Source organism: Leptinotarsa decemlineata, unplaced genomic scaffold (genome assembly GCF_025532065.1).
Source record: "Leptinotarsa decemlineata unplaced genomic scaffold, Ldec_3_MD MMD2_P_RNA_scaffold_11, whole genome shotgun sequence".
NCBI classification, from domain to species: domain Eukaryota; kingdom Metazoa; phylum Arthropoda; class Insecta; order Coleoptera; family Chrysomelidae; genus Leptinotarsa; species Leptinotarsa decemlineata.
Genome location: NW_027412525.1, coordinates 5,339,714 through 5,357,282, shown reverse-complemented (window position 1 = coordinate 5,357,282; position 17,569 = coordinate 5,339,714). Strand labels below are relative to the sequence as shown.

The 17,569-nt window shown below is 31.1% G+C and overlaps 1 protein-coding gene across 4 annotated transcripts in view; it reads right to left on the bottom strand.

Moving 5' to 3' along the window:
* The window catches only part of LOC111512682 (probable cytochrome P450 305a1), a 44,215-nt gene that overhangs the window by 18,358 nt on the left and 8,288 nt on the right, over nucleotides 1-17,569 (bottom strand). For 3 of the 4 annotated variants that reach the window (XM_074170304.1, XM_074170300.1, XM_074170306.1), the window contains exons 5-6: nucleotides 13,126-13,243; nucleotides 12,917-13,058 (exon numbers count right to left, since the gene is read on the bottom strand). In XM_074170304.1, coding sequence (XP_074026405.1) covers nucleotides 12,917-13,058; nucleotides 13,126-13,243 — 260 coding nt within the window. Of the gene's footprint in view, nucleotides 1-11,187; nucleotides 11,434-12,916; nucleotides 13,059-13,125; nucleotides 13,244-17,569 lie in introns of those variants that run through there. The other variant, XM_074170298.1, reaches the window with a different exon arrangement.

The following is a 17,569-nucleotide window of genomic DNA, read 5'->3' as shown; positions in this document are numbered from 1 at the left end:
AGATAAACTTTTTTTCAAAAATGTAATGTTGCCAAAATTGAAAGAATTTTTTTATTATTTTTATTTACCAACTTTACTTGAGTTCGAAAACATTGAAGATGCGGCACGAAAATGGAGACCAATTAATGACTTGAAGTTTCTAGCTAACGGATTAATAAATGATATAAATTACTATAAAGAGTCTGATCGCGATTATGTTGTAGCAGTTTTCAAAAATCTACCCTGTTTCAATGTTTTATACTCATCAGATTTTGCCACGCTTTCTGGGAATAACTGGTTTACAAATTTCGTAATAGACGTTTGTCTCAATTTATTAAATGTAGGTAACAAATTTCAAATAATTCCTGAAGAAACTGCGACTTATATATTTCAACCAGAAATTAATGAAAACCTAGTGACCAAAATACATTTCAATAAAAATTTTATCGCTTTACCAATAAACAAGGACAGAAATCATCATTGCCTTGCTATAGTAGATTTTAAAAATTCAACATTTGCTTATCTCGATCCATTAGGAAGTAACGTAGAAAAGACTACAGTATACCGGAATATATTTCTTAAATTTTTGAAGTTTTACAATGAACAGAATGCAGAAAAACGTGTTAATGACAATCTTTCAATAAGTATTTACGATCATGATAGACAAAATGATTCAGATAATTGTGGAGCTTTCTGTATTAAATTTTTTGAGTGCATAGTCAATAATATTAAATTAACGTCTTTAACATGCATGGCAATTTACAGGAATGATTTGAAAACAATGATACTGGCTAAATCGGATGATATTAGGAAGTGTTGCTTGATATGCTCACGTAATATCGACGAAAATATTGAATTCAGTTGCGACTACTGTAAGAGATTTATTCATAAAAAATGCGTGTCTAATAAAAAAGGGAATTTCATAAATAATAATAATAAATGTCAGTTATGTTCTCGTTATTGAAAATTATATTTATAAAAGGTTTCAATCCGTTAACAGTTATGCAGATAAGATACGACTTAAAACTATTGAAAAAGAACTAATTTAATTGTAAACAAATGCAGAATAGCGGCTGGATGGACCTGGTTTGCGGATTACCGATTATGTAACACTCCTCAGTGAAAAAGTAAAATATGTGTGGCTAGGGTAAGGCTGTGAGGGGAGGAGGAGGCCTTTTAGCAAAGGCTTGGCAAAAAGTACATATTTTGGCAAGTCTTTGTCTACTCATTTGATAGACGAAATCAATATTAACTTTGAATAAATGTCACATGGCGCGGCGGTTTGATAGTGATCAGTTTGCGGATTTGCGATTTTGGAATATTATATATTGTAAGGGTATAATATGTGTGGCTAGGGTAAGGCTGTGAGGGGAGGAGGAGGCCTTTTAGCAAAGGCTTGGCAAAAATATATTTTTGGCAAGTCTCTGTCACCTCATTAGAAGAGCGGAATATTTATATTAATTTTGAATAAATGCAAAACAATGATATGTTAATGATTGGCTTTCTGATTAGCAGTTTTGTTCGTTGTTTTTTTATGAAGAATTTCTATTATACGTGATATATGTGGGACGATAGGGCTACTGGCGAACACCCACTTAAAAAAAAGTAACGCGCCATGACCAGAATAAATTATTAATGCGAATCTGGTCTAGCAATACCTCTTGGGTGGTGTGGAAATTTGCTCTGGCAGTAAATGGGTTGATCTGACTTTATATTGAGTAATAGGAATGTGAAAATATCTGCTAAATTTAAATAATTTTGTTCACTTTATGAATCTATTTTCCAAGCGATGGTTTCACGGTGTTTTAACTATTATTATTTCTTGCTTGTCCATATATTTCCGGTACTATATTTTGTGCAGAGTATATAAAAAAATATTATATTGATTGAAAAAATTATTCAAATTTATCAATCTTTCCCACCCTGTAAACTTATTTTGCAAGTGATAATTTCAGAGTGGTTGCTTTTGACTATGGTTATTTCATGATACTCTATACAATTCCGTTACTGAATTATGTGCGGACTATTAAAAAACTTGATTATATACGACAAAAATTAGTCAATTCAATAATTCATTTTCACCCTGTGAAGCAATTTTGCATGCGATAATTTCAGATCAATCCGTTACAAAATTTTGTGCGGAATATACGAAAAAGTGAATTATATGTAACAAAGCAGTAAAAGCAACTAAATAAATGTTTTCCATCGAACAAACAGTTTTTTCAAGCGATTATTTCTCAATGGTTATTTTCTACCATTGTTATTTCATAATTTCCTATACAATTCCGTTGTTTAATTTCGTGCCGAGCAAATGAAAAACTGAATATTATGTGGAAAAAATTATTGGAATTCAATAATTTTTATCACCATGTAAACCTATTTTGCAAGCGAGTTTTTCAGAGTGGTTGCTTTCATCAATTGTTATTCCATGATTTTCTATCGATATCTGATACTAAATTCTGTGCAGAGTATATGAAAAATGAGTTATATACGGAAAAGATTAGTCAATTTTGTTATTTTTTTCCACCCTGTGAACCAATTTTGCAAGCGATTATTTCAGACTAATTACTGTCTACTATTGTTAATTCATGATTCTCTATACATTTCCGTTACTAAATTTTGTGCGGAGTATATGAAAAACTGAATTATATACGAAAAAATTTAATCAACTTCATTATTTTCTTTCACCCTGTAAACCAATTTTGCAAACGATTATTTCGCAGTAGTTACTATTTTCAATTGTTACTTCATGATTTCCGATCGATTTCTGTTACTAAATTTTGTGCAGAGTATATGAAAAATTGAATTATATGTAACAAAGCAGTAAAAGCAGCCAACTAAATAAATTTTTTCCATCGAACAAACAGTTTTTTCAAGCGATTATTTCTCAATGGTTATTTTCTACCATTGTTATTTCATAATTTCCTATACAATTTCGTCGTTTAATTTCGTGCGGAGCATATGAAAAAGTGAATATTATGTGGAAAAATGATTTGAATTCAATAATTTTTATCACCCTGTAAACCTATTTTGCAAGCGATTATTTCGCATTGGTTGCTTTCTTCAATTGTTACCTCATGATTTTCTATTGATATCCGTTACTAAATTTTGTGCAGAGTATATACAAACCTGAATTATTTAAGTAAAAAAATGAGTCAACTTCATTATTTTCTTTCACCCTGTAAACCAATTTTGCAAGCGATTATTTCGCAGTAGTTACTTTCTTCAATTGTTACTTCATGATTTCCGATCGATTTCTGTTACTAAATTTTGTGCAGAGTATATGAAAAATTGAATTATATGTAACAAAGCAGTAAAAGCAGCCAACTAAATAAATTTTTTTCATCGAACAAACAGTTTTTTCAAGCGATTATTTCTCAATGGTTATTTTCTACCATTGTTATTTCATAATTTCCTATGCAATTTCGTCGTTTAATTTCGTGCGGAGCATATGAAAAAGTGAATATTATGTGGAAAAATGATTTGAATTCAATAATTTTTATCACCCTGTAAACCTATTTTGCAAGCGATTATTTCGCATTGGTTGCTTTCTTCAATTGTTACCTCATGACTTTCTATTGATATCCGTTACTAAATTTTGTGCAGAGTATATACAAACCTGAATTATTTAAGTAAAAAAATGAGTCAACTTCATTATTTTCTTTCACCCTGTAAACCAATTTTGCAAGCGATTATTTCGCAGTAGTTACTTTCTTCAATTGTTACTTCATGATTTCCGATCGATTTCTGTTACTAAATTTTGTGCAGAGTATATGAAAAATTGAATTATATGTAACAAAGCAGTAAAAGCAGCCAACTAAATAAATTTTTTCCATCGAACAAACAGTTTTTTCAAGCGATTATTTCTCAATGGTTATTTTCTACCATTGTTATTTCATAATTTCCTATGCAATTTCGTCGTTTAATTTCGTGCGGAGCATATGAAAAAGTGAATATTATGTGGAAAAATGATTTGAATTCAATAATTTTTATCACCCTGTAAACCTATTTTGCAAGCGATTATTTCGCATTGGTTGCTTTCTTCAATTGTTACCTCATGACTTTCTATTGATATCCGTTACTAAATTTTGTGCAGAGTATATACAAACCTGAATTATTTAAGTAAAAAAATGAGTCAATTTCATTATTTTCTTTCACCCTGTAAAACAATTTTGCAAGCGATTATTTCGCAGTAGTTACTTTCTTCAATTGTTACTTCATGATTTCCGATCGATTTTTGTTACTAAATTTTGTGCAGAGTATATGAAAAATTGAATTATATGTAACAAAGCAGTAAAAGCAGCCAACTAAATAAATTTTTTCCATCGAACAAACAGTTTTTTCAAGCGATTATTTCTCAATGGTTATTTTCTACCATTGTTATTTCATAATTTCCTATGCAATTTCGTCGTTTAATTTCGTGCGGAGCATATGAAAAAGTGAATATTATGTGGAAAAATGATTTGAATTCAATAATTTTTATCACCCTGTAAACCTATTTTGCAAGCGATTATTTCGCATTGGTTGCTTTCTTCAATTGTTACCTCATGATTTTCTATTGATATCCGTTACTAAATTTTGTGCAGAGTATATACAAACCTGAATTATTTAAGTAAAAAAATGAGTCAACTTCATTATTTTCTTTCACCCTGTAAAACAATTTTGCAAGCGATTATTTCGCAGTAGTTACTTTCTTCAATTGTTACTTCATGATTTCCGATCGATTTCTGTTACTAAATTTTGTGCAGAGTATATAAAAAATTGAATTATATGTAACAAAGCAGTAAAAGCAGCCAACTAAATAAATTTTTTCCATCGAACAAACAGTTTTTTCAAGCGATTATTTCTCAATGGTTATTTTCTACCATTGTTATTTCATAATTTCCTATACAATTCCGTTGTTTAATTTCGTGCCGAGCAAATGAAAAACTGAATATTGTGTGGAAAAAATTATTGGAATTCAATAATTTTGATCACCCTGTAAACCTATTTTGCAAGCGATTTCTTCTAAGTGGTTGCTTTTTATCAATGGTTATTCCATGATTTTCTTTCGATATCTGATACTGAATTTTGTGCAGAGTATATGAAAAACGAATTATATACGGGAAAAATTAGTCAACTTCATTATTTTTTTCCACCCTGTGAACCAATTTTGCAAGCGATTATTTCAGATCAATTACTTTCTACCATTGTTAATTCATGATTCTCTATACATTTCCGTTACAAAATTTTGTGCAGAGTATACGAAAAAGTGAATTATATACAAAAAAAAATTTAGTCGACTTCATTATTTTTTCCACCCTGTAAACATATTTTGCAAGCGAGTTTTTCAGAGTGGTTGCTTTCATTAATTGTTATTCCATGATTATCTATCGATATCTGATACTAAATTTTGTGCAGACTATATGAAAAACGAATTATATACGGAAAAAATTAGTCAACTTCATTTTTTTTTCCACCCTGTGAACCAATTTTGCAAGCGATTATTTCAGATCAATTACTTTCTACCATTGTTAATTCATGATTCTCTATACATTTCCGTTACTAAATTTTGTGCGGAGTATATGAAAAAGTGAATTATATACGAAAAAATTTAATCAACTTCATTATTTTTTTCCACCCTGTGAACCAATTTTGCAAGCGATTATTTCGCAATGGTTGCTTTCTTCAATCGTTACTTCATGAAATTCTGTCGATTTCCGTCACTAAATTTTGTGCAGAGTATATAAAAAATTGAATTATATGTAAGAAAGCAGTCAACTCAATTAATTTCATTCACCTTGTAAACCTATTTTCCAAGCGATTATTTCAGAGTGGTTGCTTTCTACTATTGTTATTTCATGATTCGCAGTATATTTTTGTTGCTAAATTTTATGCAGATTATACATAAACTGAATTATATACTGAAGAAATGAGTTAACATGGTAAACATTATCAGTAATAATCATTTCTCCTTCCAAGTGTTTATTTGGACGAGTCTACATATATTCAATCTCTAGTTTACAAAATGATTATCATTTGATATCATTTAGGAGAGTGAAGTTTCACCCTCTGCTGTATCTGTGAAGTTTCTGCAAGTTTATTCATGACAGTAAGACATAAATATATCAATTATAACTTTTACTCCGTACGCTACTGAACGTTCGGAAGTATTCGGAAATTTTGGCAGCTAACTTTAGCAGCCAGTTTCACACTGCTATGCAAAGTGACATTTGGACTATAATCTACTATCGGTAAAACGAATAGAAAACGAAGGATTCAAAGTAATCTTCGAAAATGGAAAAGTTAAAATATGTGAAAGAGAATAATAAAACACTTTTGGAGGGCAGTCTTAGAGGAAATCTATATGTTATTTGCTTTAGACCAAGACTTTTTAGTGCCAATATAGTAGAAAATCAGGACTTGATGCATAGACGAATGGGCCATTCATCTAAATATCAATCAAAAAAACTTATGCGAAGTTTGTTTGAAAGCAAAACAGTCACGTGTGAGATTCAAACCCCTACCTGATGAAAGGAAATCACGGAGAGCTCTAGAAATAATCTCAACAGATGTGTCAGGACCCATCACACCTTCAACAAGAGATGGCAAAAAAATATGTAAGTTTCTTAAACCATTTCACACATTTTGCATATGTATATCTCACAAATAAATCGGAAGTCATGGAAAAATTCAAAGAGTATGAAGCGTTAGTTTGTGCTAAATTCAATTCAAAAATATCAAGAATACATTGCGATAATGGAGGAGACTATGGCTCTAAAGAATTTCATATGTTTTGTAAGAAGAAAGGTATACAGGTTGAATATACAATACCAAGGAATCCAGAACAAATAGGAATTGCTGAAAGATTCAACAGAACGATCCTGGAGAAATCAAGATGTTTGATATTTGATTCAAATCTGGAAAAATATTTTTGGGGTGACGCTCTGTGTGCAGCAGTCTATCTACATAATCGACTGGAAGTAGCAGCGATTTCTAAAAACTCTACTCCAGCCAAACTGTGGTATGGATATGAACCAGATATAAATAAAATTAAAGTTTTTGGTTGTGTGGCATATGTACATGTACCAAAAGAAAATCGTACAGGAAAATTAGATTCACAACTGTATGATAATGAACAAAAAACAGTAATGGTATCAAGATCCGTTATTTTTTGTGAAAACAGAAATATAAAAGATGCAATAAACCCAGAAGTACAACCAATACTAACTGAGGAAGACAATAAAGAAGAATAAAGAAATGAAGAGGATATTGGTGTTATTCACTCTGATAATAATATCAAGGACAGTATGAATGTTCGTAGAAGTCAAAGAAAAAAAAAATTGCCAGAACATTTACTGGAATATGATTTGAATGGAGATATGGAATTAATGGCAGCCCTATCAGCTGGTAACTTACCCCATGAAATTCCTAAAAGTTATGACGAAGCCCTGAAAATGCAAAATGGATGGGATATAGCGATAACCGAAGAATTGAAATCATTGGTACAAAATCAAACCTGAAAAATGATATCACCATCTAGCGACACAAATATTATAGACTCTAAGTGGATATTGAGTGAGAAATTGGTTGATGGAAAAGTGAAGAAGAAGGCCAGATTGGTAGCCAGGGGCTATCAGCAACCATCATTAGAAGTGTATGCACCAGTAGCAAGAATGGTGACATTGAGAGTTTTACTTGCTCTAGCAGTAGACAATGATCTAAATATCCACCAATTAGATGTAAGATCAGCTTTTTTGAAAAGTAACCTGAATGAGGTAGTCTATATGAAACCACCTGACGGTTTAACTAATTACGAACCAGGTCAGGTATGTGAATTGAAAAAGGCAATGTATGGTCTTAGACAAAGTCCTAAATGTTGGAATAACTGAATGAATAATTTTTTATTGGATTTACATTTTATTCGTTTTAAATCTGATCCATGTCTTTATTACACAGAATATATTTTTTTACTTAATTGGGTTGATGATATAATTATTTTGTCAAAGTCAAGGGATGAAGTGCATCAAATAATAAATAAAATTTCTGCAAAATTTGAAATAAGAGACTTGACAAACACAAATGGGAAAATATAATTTTTAGGTATTGAAATTGAGAGACAAAATAATTCTATCTTCATGTGTCCAAAACTTCTTATTGCTAAAGTTTTGAACCATTTCAACCTGACAGACAGTAAGATTGCCAAAATTCCTTTGCAACCTAGATTAAATTTACAGAAGGGTGATCCCGAAACAACTTCAAGGTTCCCTATAAAGAATTGGTTGGTAGTCTTATGTATGTGATGCTGGGAACACGCCCAGATTTATGCTATGCTGTATGCTATTTCAGTAGATATCAAAATTGTTTTGATGAAAATAATTGGAAATATCTTAAAAATGAATTGAAAGGGTTATATTTTTAGGAGTGATTAATTTTTGGGAATGAAAGTTTTTGGCTTTCTATTACTCCATCTGATACAAAAAAATAGATGAGAGAATCTTCCAAAGAAAGGAAGGAAGTAATCAATTTGAAAATAAGTAACGCTATACATGGATGTGTAGATCATGCAAAGAAGTAACTTTCAGACACAAACTGAAAGAAAGTCCTCCTGAAACAGCTACTTTCATATAAACATTGAATTACACGAAAGAAAAAAAATTCTTTCGAAACAAATACTTCTATATGAACACTGAATTATACAGAAGATACTTTTCTCTATTCAGTTTGTATATCAAACATTTGTTGAGGAATAAGAATCAGATATCATTCACATGAGTTCTACTTTGAATCTTAAAAATGTTCTTAAATATCTTAAGGGTACTGAAAATTTAGGCTTAACCTACTATAAGAATTCAAATAAAATAAATATATCAGCTTTTGTTGATGGTGATTATGCAAGTGATTTAAACGATAGAAAAAGTATAACTGGTTTTCTCCTGAAAATAAACACCAATACTGTATTCTGGAATTCTAACGAACAATCAGTTGTTGCTCTATCAAGCTGCGAAGCAGAATATGTAGCGTTAGCTTCTTGTACAACTGAATGTTTGTTTTTAGAACAACTAATATATGATTTAATTAAGTATGATATATATCCTATTAAAATATATGAGGATAATCAGTCTACAATTAAAATGGCATATACTTATGAAACAAAAAGATCTAAACATATTGATGTTAAATTTCATTTCATTAAAGATCTGGTTGACCTGAATAAAATTCAAATAGAATATATTTCTACAGATAAACAAGTTGCAGACATTTTTACAAAAGCTCTAAGTGCTAATAAATTTGTCTTATTTTGAAAAGCACTCAACAAAAGCACACATAACCCATATTCGAACTTTACTTTGTTTATTTGAAATAGTTTTAATTTACATACTTTGAAGATTGTAGAATTGGGGGAAAGTGTTGGAGTGCAATTCTATGTCAATTGTCTGTTTTTATGTTGTTCTGTGATATGATTTGAGATGTATGTTGTTTATAGTGAAAAATGCAATATGGTAGAAGAACTATACGTGAATAAATATCTTCAAAATATAAAGTAATCATTATTACAAGAAGAAATGGTGGAATGCTAAAATTCTGCATTTAACATTTTGTTGCAATGAAGAATATTACACATCCAGTAAAACCAACAAAATTCTTTGTTTAAAAAATGAATCGGTATGAAAATCTTACTATATGCAAAATATGCGTGAAATTGTCTGATGTAATGATCAATCATCGTACCATGACTTATTTACTCGCATTATTAGAGGATTGTGGCTCCAACTTGAAGAAAGAAAATTTGTTTCGAATTTTCCACGAATATTTGCATCTAAACTACCCAAAATTGAAAGTACTGAATGGGAAAAACGTGAATGAATTTAGTGTCTAAATATTATATATATTTTGATAGCATAGACACTTAATTGAAAATATTCAAAGTCCTGCATTTTCGCCATTAAGAAGAGAGGAGGTGTCCGAAGAATATAGAAAACATCTTAGCTTTGTAATTAAAATGTATCAAAACTAAATATTATGTGAACAAATGAAAATCAATCTGTCAAAAATTGCCTGTTATTGTAAACGTTAAAAAATTTCTGGTATTATTCGCTGTTGGGTATCCCACGAGAAAAAAATTTCCAGTAAAATACCTAGTTTGCCATGGTGATATGTCAAAATAACGTATTTTGATTGGTTAAAAATTACAGGTGTGGAATTTTCAATTTTATTGGTTCTTTCAGGGATTTCAAATCATTTTATGTCATATTAGACAATGGAATCAATGAACGTCAAGATACTGTCATTAGTTATTGAACTGAACTGAACTGAACTTTCTCAGAATAATACAAAAATAGGGGTAACTACTAGGCTGTCATATGCTAAAATTGGCGGTCAACGGTGCAAATTCTCAATGATAGTTATTCGTTTGTGAAGTATTATTAAAAACACTTGACCAATGAACAATGAAACCTATTATATTTTGTCACAAGTGCCTCTAAAGTTTAATTTCGTAAAAACTAGTAGTGTTTAGTATTCAAATTATTGTGTTCATTGACAAGTTTTATTAAAAAATTGAGTTTATTCGCGATTTAACGCGACACCTATTTCAACAATTAAGTTGCTGTCGTCAAAAGATGAACTAGAGTGAATCTAGTTTGTCTCTAAAATTGGTCTAGTTCATTTCCTTATGATGCCAATACGAGATGAAACGAATGTCGAGAAGGGTGTTGCAGTGTGTGGGATCAGTGATTATTTTCGATTTAATATATACAGTTTTACCTTTCAGTTATACGGGGTGAGTGAACTCTCTTTGAGAAAAATATGTCATTTTTCCTATAAAATGTCAGCATTCTTCCTCAGTTCTTAGGTTATTAAAGAAAATGACAAGCATCCAGAATAGGGTTTCGATAAAAATTGAGGGGAAGCGAAAAAACTGTTATTTTATGAATCGGTCATAATTGATTTGTTTTCACAGAAGCCCTATTTTAGCAAGTAAAAGCCCATAGCTGGAAATTTAAATTTGACCTAATCAGACATAAAAAAATTTTGAAAATTCTCGAAAAATAATTGAAAGATATTCAAGCCGAGAACTACAAATAATCGAATAACATACATAGGACTTGAGGTCTCCTGTGTGAAAATTTTTTTGGATTTTTCCGTTTGAGCCACCTTGTATGTATAGTATTTTTCTGATTGAATTTCAGAGTGCTTGAATATAAAACATGATATAAAAAACTAATATTCCGTTTAAAAAGGTTTTTATTTTCTCTGTTATTTCTATAATTACCCAATTCAATTTCAACAACACTCATCTTTTAATAAATATTGCTCTATATTTTTCTGGGCTTAAAGTGATTCCAGGTTGAGGTACTCCTGTAGGTTTTTTAGCATTAGGTGGCAATTCAATTTGGTAACTTTTCATGATTTGCGAGAAAAAGGTAAATATACAATTTTTTGCTAATATTTCTCCCAGACATCTCCTTTTACCTAAAATAATAAAAAGTTATCCAAATTAAAGGCTTTCAAATGGATGCATTTTGTTTTATTATAGGAAGAATTGACTACCATGAAATAAACATTGAAAAAGTCCTGAATCTGAAATATTAGGCAAATATACCATATTTAGAAACCATGGAAGTCTTTCAATGATTTTCTAAATTCTTTGTCATATTTTGTGCAGTTGATTCTGTATATACAATTTTAATATCTCTACGGGTAGTATGTTTAAATGAAATGGTGATTTGAGATTTTATTGGTGAGAAAAAAAATGAGAAATGTCTCAACAAAATTGAGCAAATGTATTGACAAAAGTATATTTTGATCAGAGGAAGAAATTATTTAGGGTTCAGAGTCAACTACTTTAAAAATGGCTTATCACCCATTAAAAGACCTGCTTCTAACTGCTATTGAAATAATTATGATTTTGAAACTGTTCTTGATTGTTGGAGCATAGAGAGAATCGGCAGAGAGGATATTCCATAATTCGAATTATCGTTACAAAAATTCAGTGAAAGTACCTACATAAAAATATTGAAATGTTAAAATAAAGTCTAGAACATTTATTTCTATTACTTGGACGTTGACTATTTGAAAATGAGATACGCAAAAATAAACAAAATATTTCAATAAATAATTCCATTTTCTTTTTCATTTTTTCTTTAAATTATTTACCTGGGCAAAAAAAACTTTTTGGCTTTCTACTTTTTCATATCTACATTGGAGTTTTCTACCGATTCAAAAAGGTGGTGATAAGACAAGTAGCATGTCCCGAAACTTCGAAGTACACAATTATTGTAAGTTACATTTCATATCTATACTTTCATACAGTGCATTTCTTTAATGCCCCCCCTTTTATTTTTTGAACGGGTCAACTAAAAAAATTGAGATTTGGGATAATGAAATTAATGCATGAATACTTTATTTTGAAGTGGAATTGACAGATGAAACTTTCAAGATGGCGACTGGGCGCCATCTGGGAAAAAAATTAAATGGAAAGGGGGTCTTGTGACACATCATTTTGAAGCCCCTGACGAATGCTTCGACAACTCTAGAATATGAAGTCAATATCTTCACCTACTACAAAGTGGCGAAACATTTAATAATTTCAAATGAACGTTTCTTATGTAGATGCTTGAGAGTTTCACAACTTTCACAAGAAAGAGTTGGAAATTATTTTTTGTGCTTCTATTTTTCTATTTATTGTAGAGCTAAAGAAGTGATTATGAATATTATCAAACGAACAAATTATCTGTAGAATACTCAAATTCCCTTCAGAAAAAGCTTTGCAGCTTTAACTCTAAACAGGCGGTGATATCAGATTTACGACAAATCAAAACAGCTTCATTTGAGTTCTCTATTGAACCCGTAGGATTAGGATTAATCTTATTGAGGTAGTAAGCTCAAATGTTGAAGTCGATTGAAAATGATGTATGTACCTGGTACTGAATCAACAAACTTTCTTTCATCTTACCTAAACCAAATGGCAAAAATCTATCATGATACATCAAATTTCCCTTTGGGTCCAAGAATCTATCTGGTCTAAATATCTCAGGATCCTGCCAATAATCTACGTCATTGTGAACTGAGTGTATGTGGATTAATACTGTTGTATCCTCAAAAAGTGGTAAGAATTAATTCAACATCATGTTAAGATTAAATTTAAATAAAGTAAAAACCTACTTTCGGAATGTCATACCCATTCAAAGTAGTTTTTCGAAGAACACGTCTTGGTCCAATAATTGGGGCTATTGTACAAAACCTCTCGGTTTCATATAGAACTGCTTCTACGTAAGGAACTCTGAAATAAAAATTGCTGACTCAGTAAGACGTTGAGAGTATAAAAATTGTTTACTCATTGAGATGTTGAGAGTCTTCATTAATTCGTTGAGAAAAGTGAAAATAGAGAACTGTAAGCACTGTGTTATATCTCATTATTATTACCAATTTTTGAATTTGTCCTTAAAGTTTCAGGAAACATATAAAAGAAAAATGTAATACAAAAGAAAATGAAATTGTCGAAAAGTTGTCAGTAGTCATAATGCCAAATTTTTCAACCAATACCTTCTTTTTGAAACCACAGCCTAAAAACAAAGCATCCCTATCCCACTGTGGGATTCCCACACAAGAAAGTGTTTCAACCCGCCATAAGTCTCACCAGTAGACTTGCATGAAGTTAGCGTCGGGCGCAAGCGCCCAAATCTAGCGCCCGCCCCCACTCTCGAGTCCGATTTACATTGATTCACGGAGATCGCTAATATGGAAACCAATATTTTACACGATCAATTCCTCTCAACAACGTCTTCAAACTTGAAAATATCATTATACTGCATGAAGCTATTATAATCTGTATTAAAATGACTAGATGATAGTGACGTGAATGCGATAGATATAAAACAACAACCTCACTATTGGATTATAACTGGTGAAATTCATAACCCAGTAAAAAAATGATATTTCGCTTCCCAAACTGTAAATTGTTATCAATTATATTCTGAATACTGAAATTTCAGTCCTTGAAAATAACGGGATCCGGGATCCTAGAAAAAACCATCCACATTAGATTTATTCCTTTTTAAATTGGCTCGTGTCCCCAAATATGACCTAGCGAAAAATGTTATTGAAGAGATGATATACTGAACACTGAATTTTCAGTCCTTCAAAATGATGGCGTTAAAGAAAAATCCCTATACGTCAAAAGATTTTTTTTTTCTGTAAGTAAACGGTCACTTGTCACCGGATACGACCAAGTGAAAAATTTTAATAAAGTTATGATGTGGAAAGAATATAAATATTTTTCAGATATATTTTTTGTCGTCTACAAAAAAAGATATACTGAACACTGAATGTTCAGTCCTTCAAAATACTGGGATTCTAGAAAAAACACCCCTTCATCCACATTGGATGTAAATTTGTTTCTTTTTTAAAATGGCTCGTGTCCCCAAATATGACCTAATGAAAAATGTTAATGAAGAGATAATATACTGAACACTGAATTTTCAGTCTTCCAGAATGATGACATTATAGAAAAAGAAACCCTATATGTCAAAAGAATTTTTTTTCCTCAGTAAATTGTCATTTGTCCCCGGATACGACCAAGTGAAAAAAGTTAATAAAGTTATGATGTGGAAAGAATATAACTAGTTTTTGCCTACATTTTCGATTATTTCACTATTTGGAATTGTTCAACAGTAAAATTTTCAATAAGTTTTTTGGCATTGACATGAGTTGTGTATATATTTCAATCATTTTGACTAAGCACACCTCTGTAAATATTGTTTTAACGCGCTATGTCAGTTCTGATGCAAAGTTGAAATATCTAGGTAGTTGTGAATCGTGTTTTATCTGTTTTACGCGTTGGTTGTAAAAACTATAAAGTCCATTGGTCGTTTTAAATTAGCAATATTGAGTCCATTGATTTCATTAGATATTTTCATGTTATATTTCTCTTATATGGTTTAAAAACGCCTGATTCAATTTTATTTTAAGATGAAAATAAGAGGAAAATGGGAGACAAAATTGAAAATCGTCTTAATCGAAAAATATATTTTGATAGTCATAATTAGAAGTTGTGAAAACTTCATCGCTTAAAGTTTTGCATTTTGATGCTACAGGCGCGGTTGTTTGTAATAGCGGAAAAGACGAAAGGAGAATTCTTTATTACGCTGGTATTCTTACTTTAACCCAAGAAGACTTTGTCCTGTAATGGAGATGATTTCGTGTGAACACGATACTCTAGGAATATTTGTTTATTCTATAAATTAAAAAAAAAATGCGAAGAGCAGAAGTCGTGACCTGTATTTAAACTTTAGTTTTGCAGTTTAAATGCAGCATCTAAAGCATTTAATAATATAGATCTTGAAATATATTTGCAATGTTTTGAACATCTGCAAAAAAATAAAAAATTCACATGTTTGTTTGCAACCGACTCCTTTGGACTCGATTTTGCTTAACTTTAAACGGCGGATTTATTTTAAACTTCGTACACTTATCAAGAATCGGTGACAATACAATAATTTCATTGGTTTATCGCATTATCTTGATCAGGATCGCCAGGATTAAATAATTTCCTGACACAGTCTCTGTGTGAGAGCAAGTGAGGCAACCATAATATGGGCATGCCTATATTTTTTATATTGAAATAAATAGGCTTGAAATAGCAAGCCAAACTAAAAAGTTGGAAAAAAATAATAGTTTAAAAAACTAAAAAACACTCTTTAATAGCAACACAAACTAAAAAATAATTCGAAACTAAGTTAAGATTGCGTTCAACACCGATAATAAGTCCAAAGGCTTGATGTAACTAATTACTTTTAATAAGTCTGAAATTAGGATGAATCTATTTACAAAAAAAATAATTTTGTTGTGAAAAAACATGGGGTTCTAAATATCCATTGTCATAAATACTTGGTTATGAGCTGTTTGCCACATTGGAGCCATAATAAAAATATAATTTAAAGCATCCCACGCTTTTAACAACAAAATTAATTTTTTTGTAAATATATTTATTCTGATTTCATACTTATTAAAAGTCACTAGTTACATCAAGCCATAGGACTTATTATCGATGTTGAAGACAATCTTAACCTAGTTTCGAACTCTTGTTGCTATTAAACATTGTTTTTTAGTTTTTTGAAACTATTATTCATTATGCTGTGGTCATTTCATGAAAAATTTGGTTCAGGTAATTGAAAATCACATCAAAACGGTTCAAAACAAAAAATCAAAAAGATGCATTAAAACAATATTTGCAGTAACATAATAAATTATTAGAAGAGGAAGGGGGTATAAAAACGAGTTTTTCCTCCCCCCTTCTTCAATAGAAGCTGTGTTGGAAAGATATATGGGATTGTCTCCACTGTGGTCTATAGACATCACAAAAAGTAGACTGAGTAATGCTCTGATAGAGAGATGGTTTGGTTTTCTCAAAACCGACAACATTCATAAGAAAAGTTAGAGGACACGTAATGAAAATTAATAATGAAATTGATTTAGGCATATCAAAGCATAGCTTATCTACAGTTTCAAAAGAATTATATTTATCAGATGAAAATTCAGATGAAGGTGTTACAAAAGCTGAAGAAGAATTGAATAGAAAGCCTAAACCAAAATTTACATATTTCTATAGAACATCTAAAATATTTTACAAAGTATAGATGTGTAGAATCGGTTATGCTAAATTCTTGGAAAGAAAAAATACATTGAACATTTTGGAAAACGGCCTGGTGAACGATGTTGAGTATTATAACGCATTCCAAAAGTGGTTACAGTGGGCGACAAACTTTAGTCGGTACTTGTAGAGTACCGCCGGACAAGTGAGCGACAAGCCTACCTTTAGGCTTGTCGCTCACTTGTCCGGCACATCACAGCACGGCGACGGGAAGTAGCATCATCCACTTGTCCAGCTGCAACCAGCATACTGAAGGTGTGTTTATTCGATTTCAAGGAAATTTCACTTGAAATCGAGCGGTGACAGAAACATGTCTATCACTAGCAGTTCTGACGAAGAAGTCGTCATTATAGTGGCCGCATTATTGAATGTAGAAGAAAATAGTCACAAAAAAGAATGTTGTGGGTCCATCCCATTAATCAAAATAGGGCAAATCTGGGAGAGTTTTATCATCTTTTCAATGATCTGAAAGAAGACGAGGAGACATTTTTCCAGTATTTCCAAATGACTCCAGGCAAATTTTCAGAACTTCTGGATATTCTAGAGCCTGCCTTAACAAGCAACTCAATTTTTCCTCGTCCATTTTCAAATGTACCGTCTGACACTGTGCTGTCAACTGATGGAATAGCAAAACAGAAAGACTGAAACTTTCCAGGCACTTTTGGACAAGTTGATGCTGGTAAGCGCTAGCCGCTTACCAGCGGCTAGCGCTTACCAGTCATAAATTCTTACAACTTGACTAAATTCAAAATAAAAAGCAAACATAATTCCAAACAATGCCAAACATTCCAAATTTGGAATATTTATTATGCATTTCATCAATTACATTCTCAATAAAACTGAATTAGATACAAGTTTTGACCCCGATAATTACCGTTTAGAACTTGAGGAATACCTACTGACGAAATCAGAAAAAATGATTCTACACCAAAGGTTCCAAACAGTACATCACTAGTG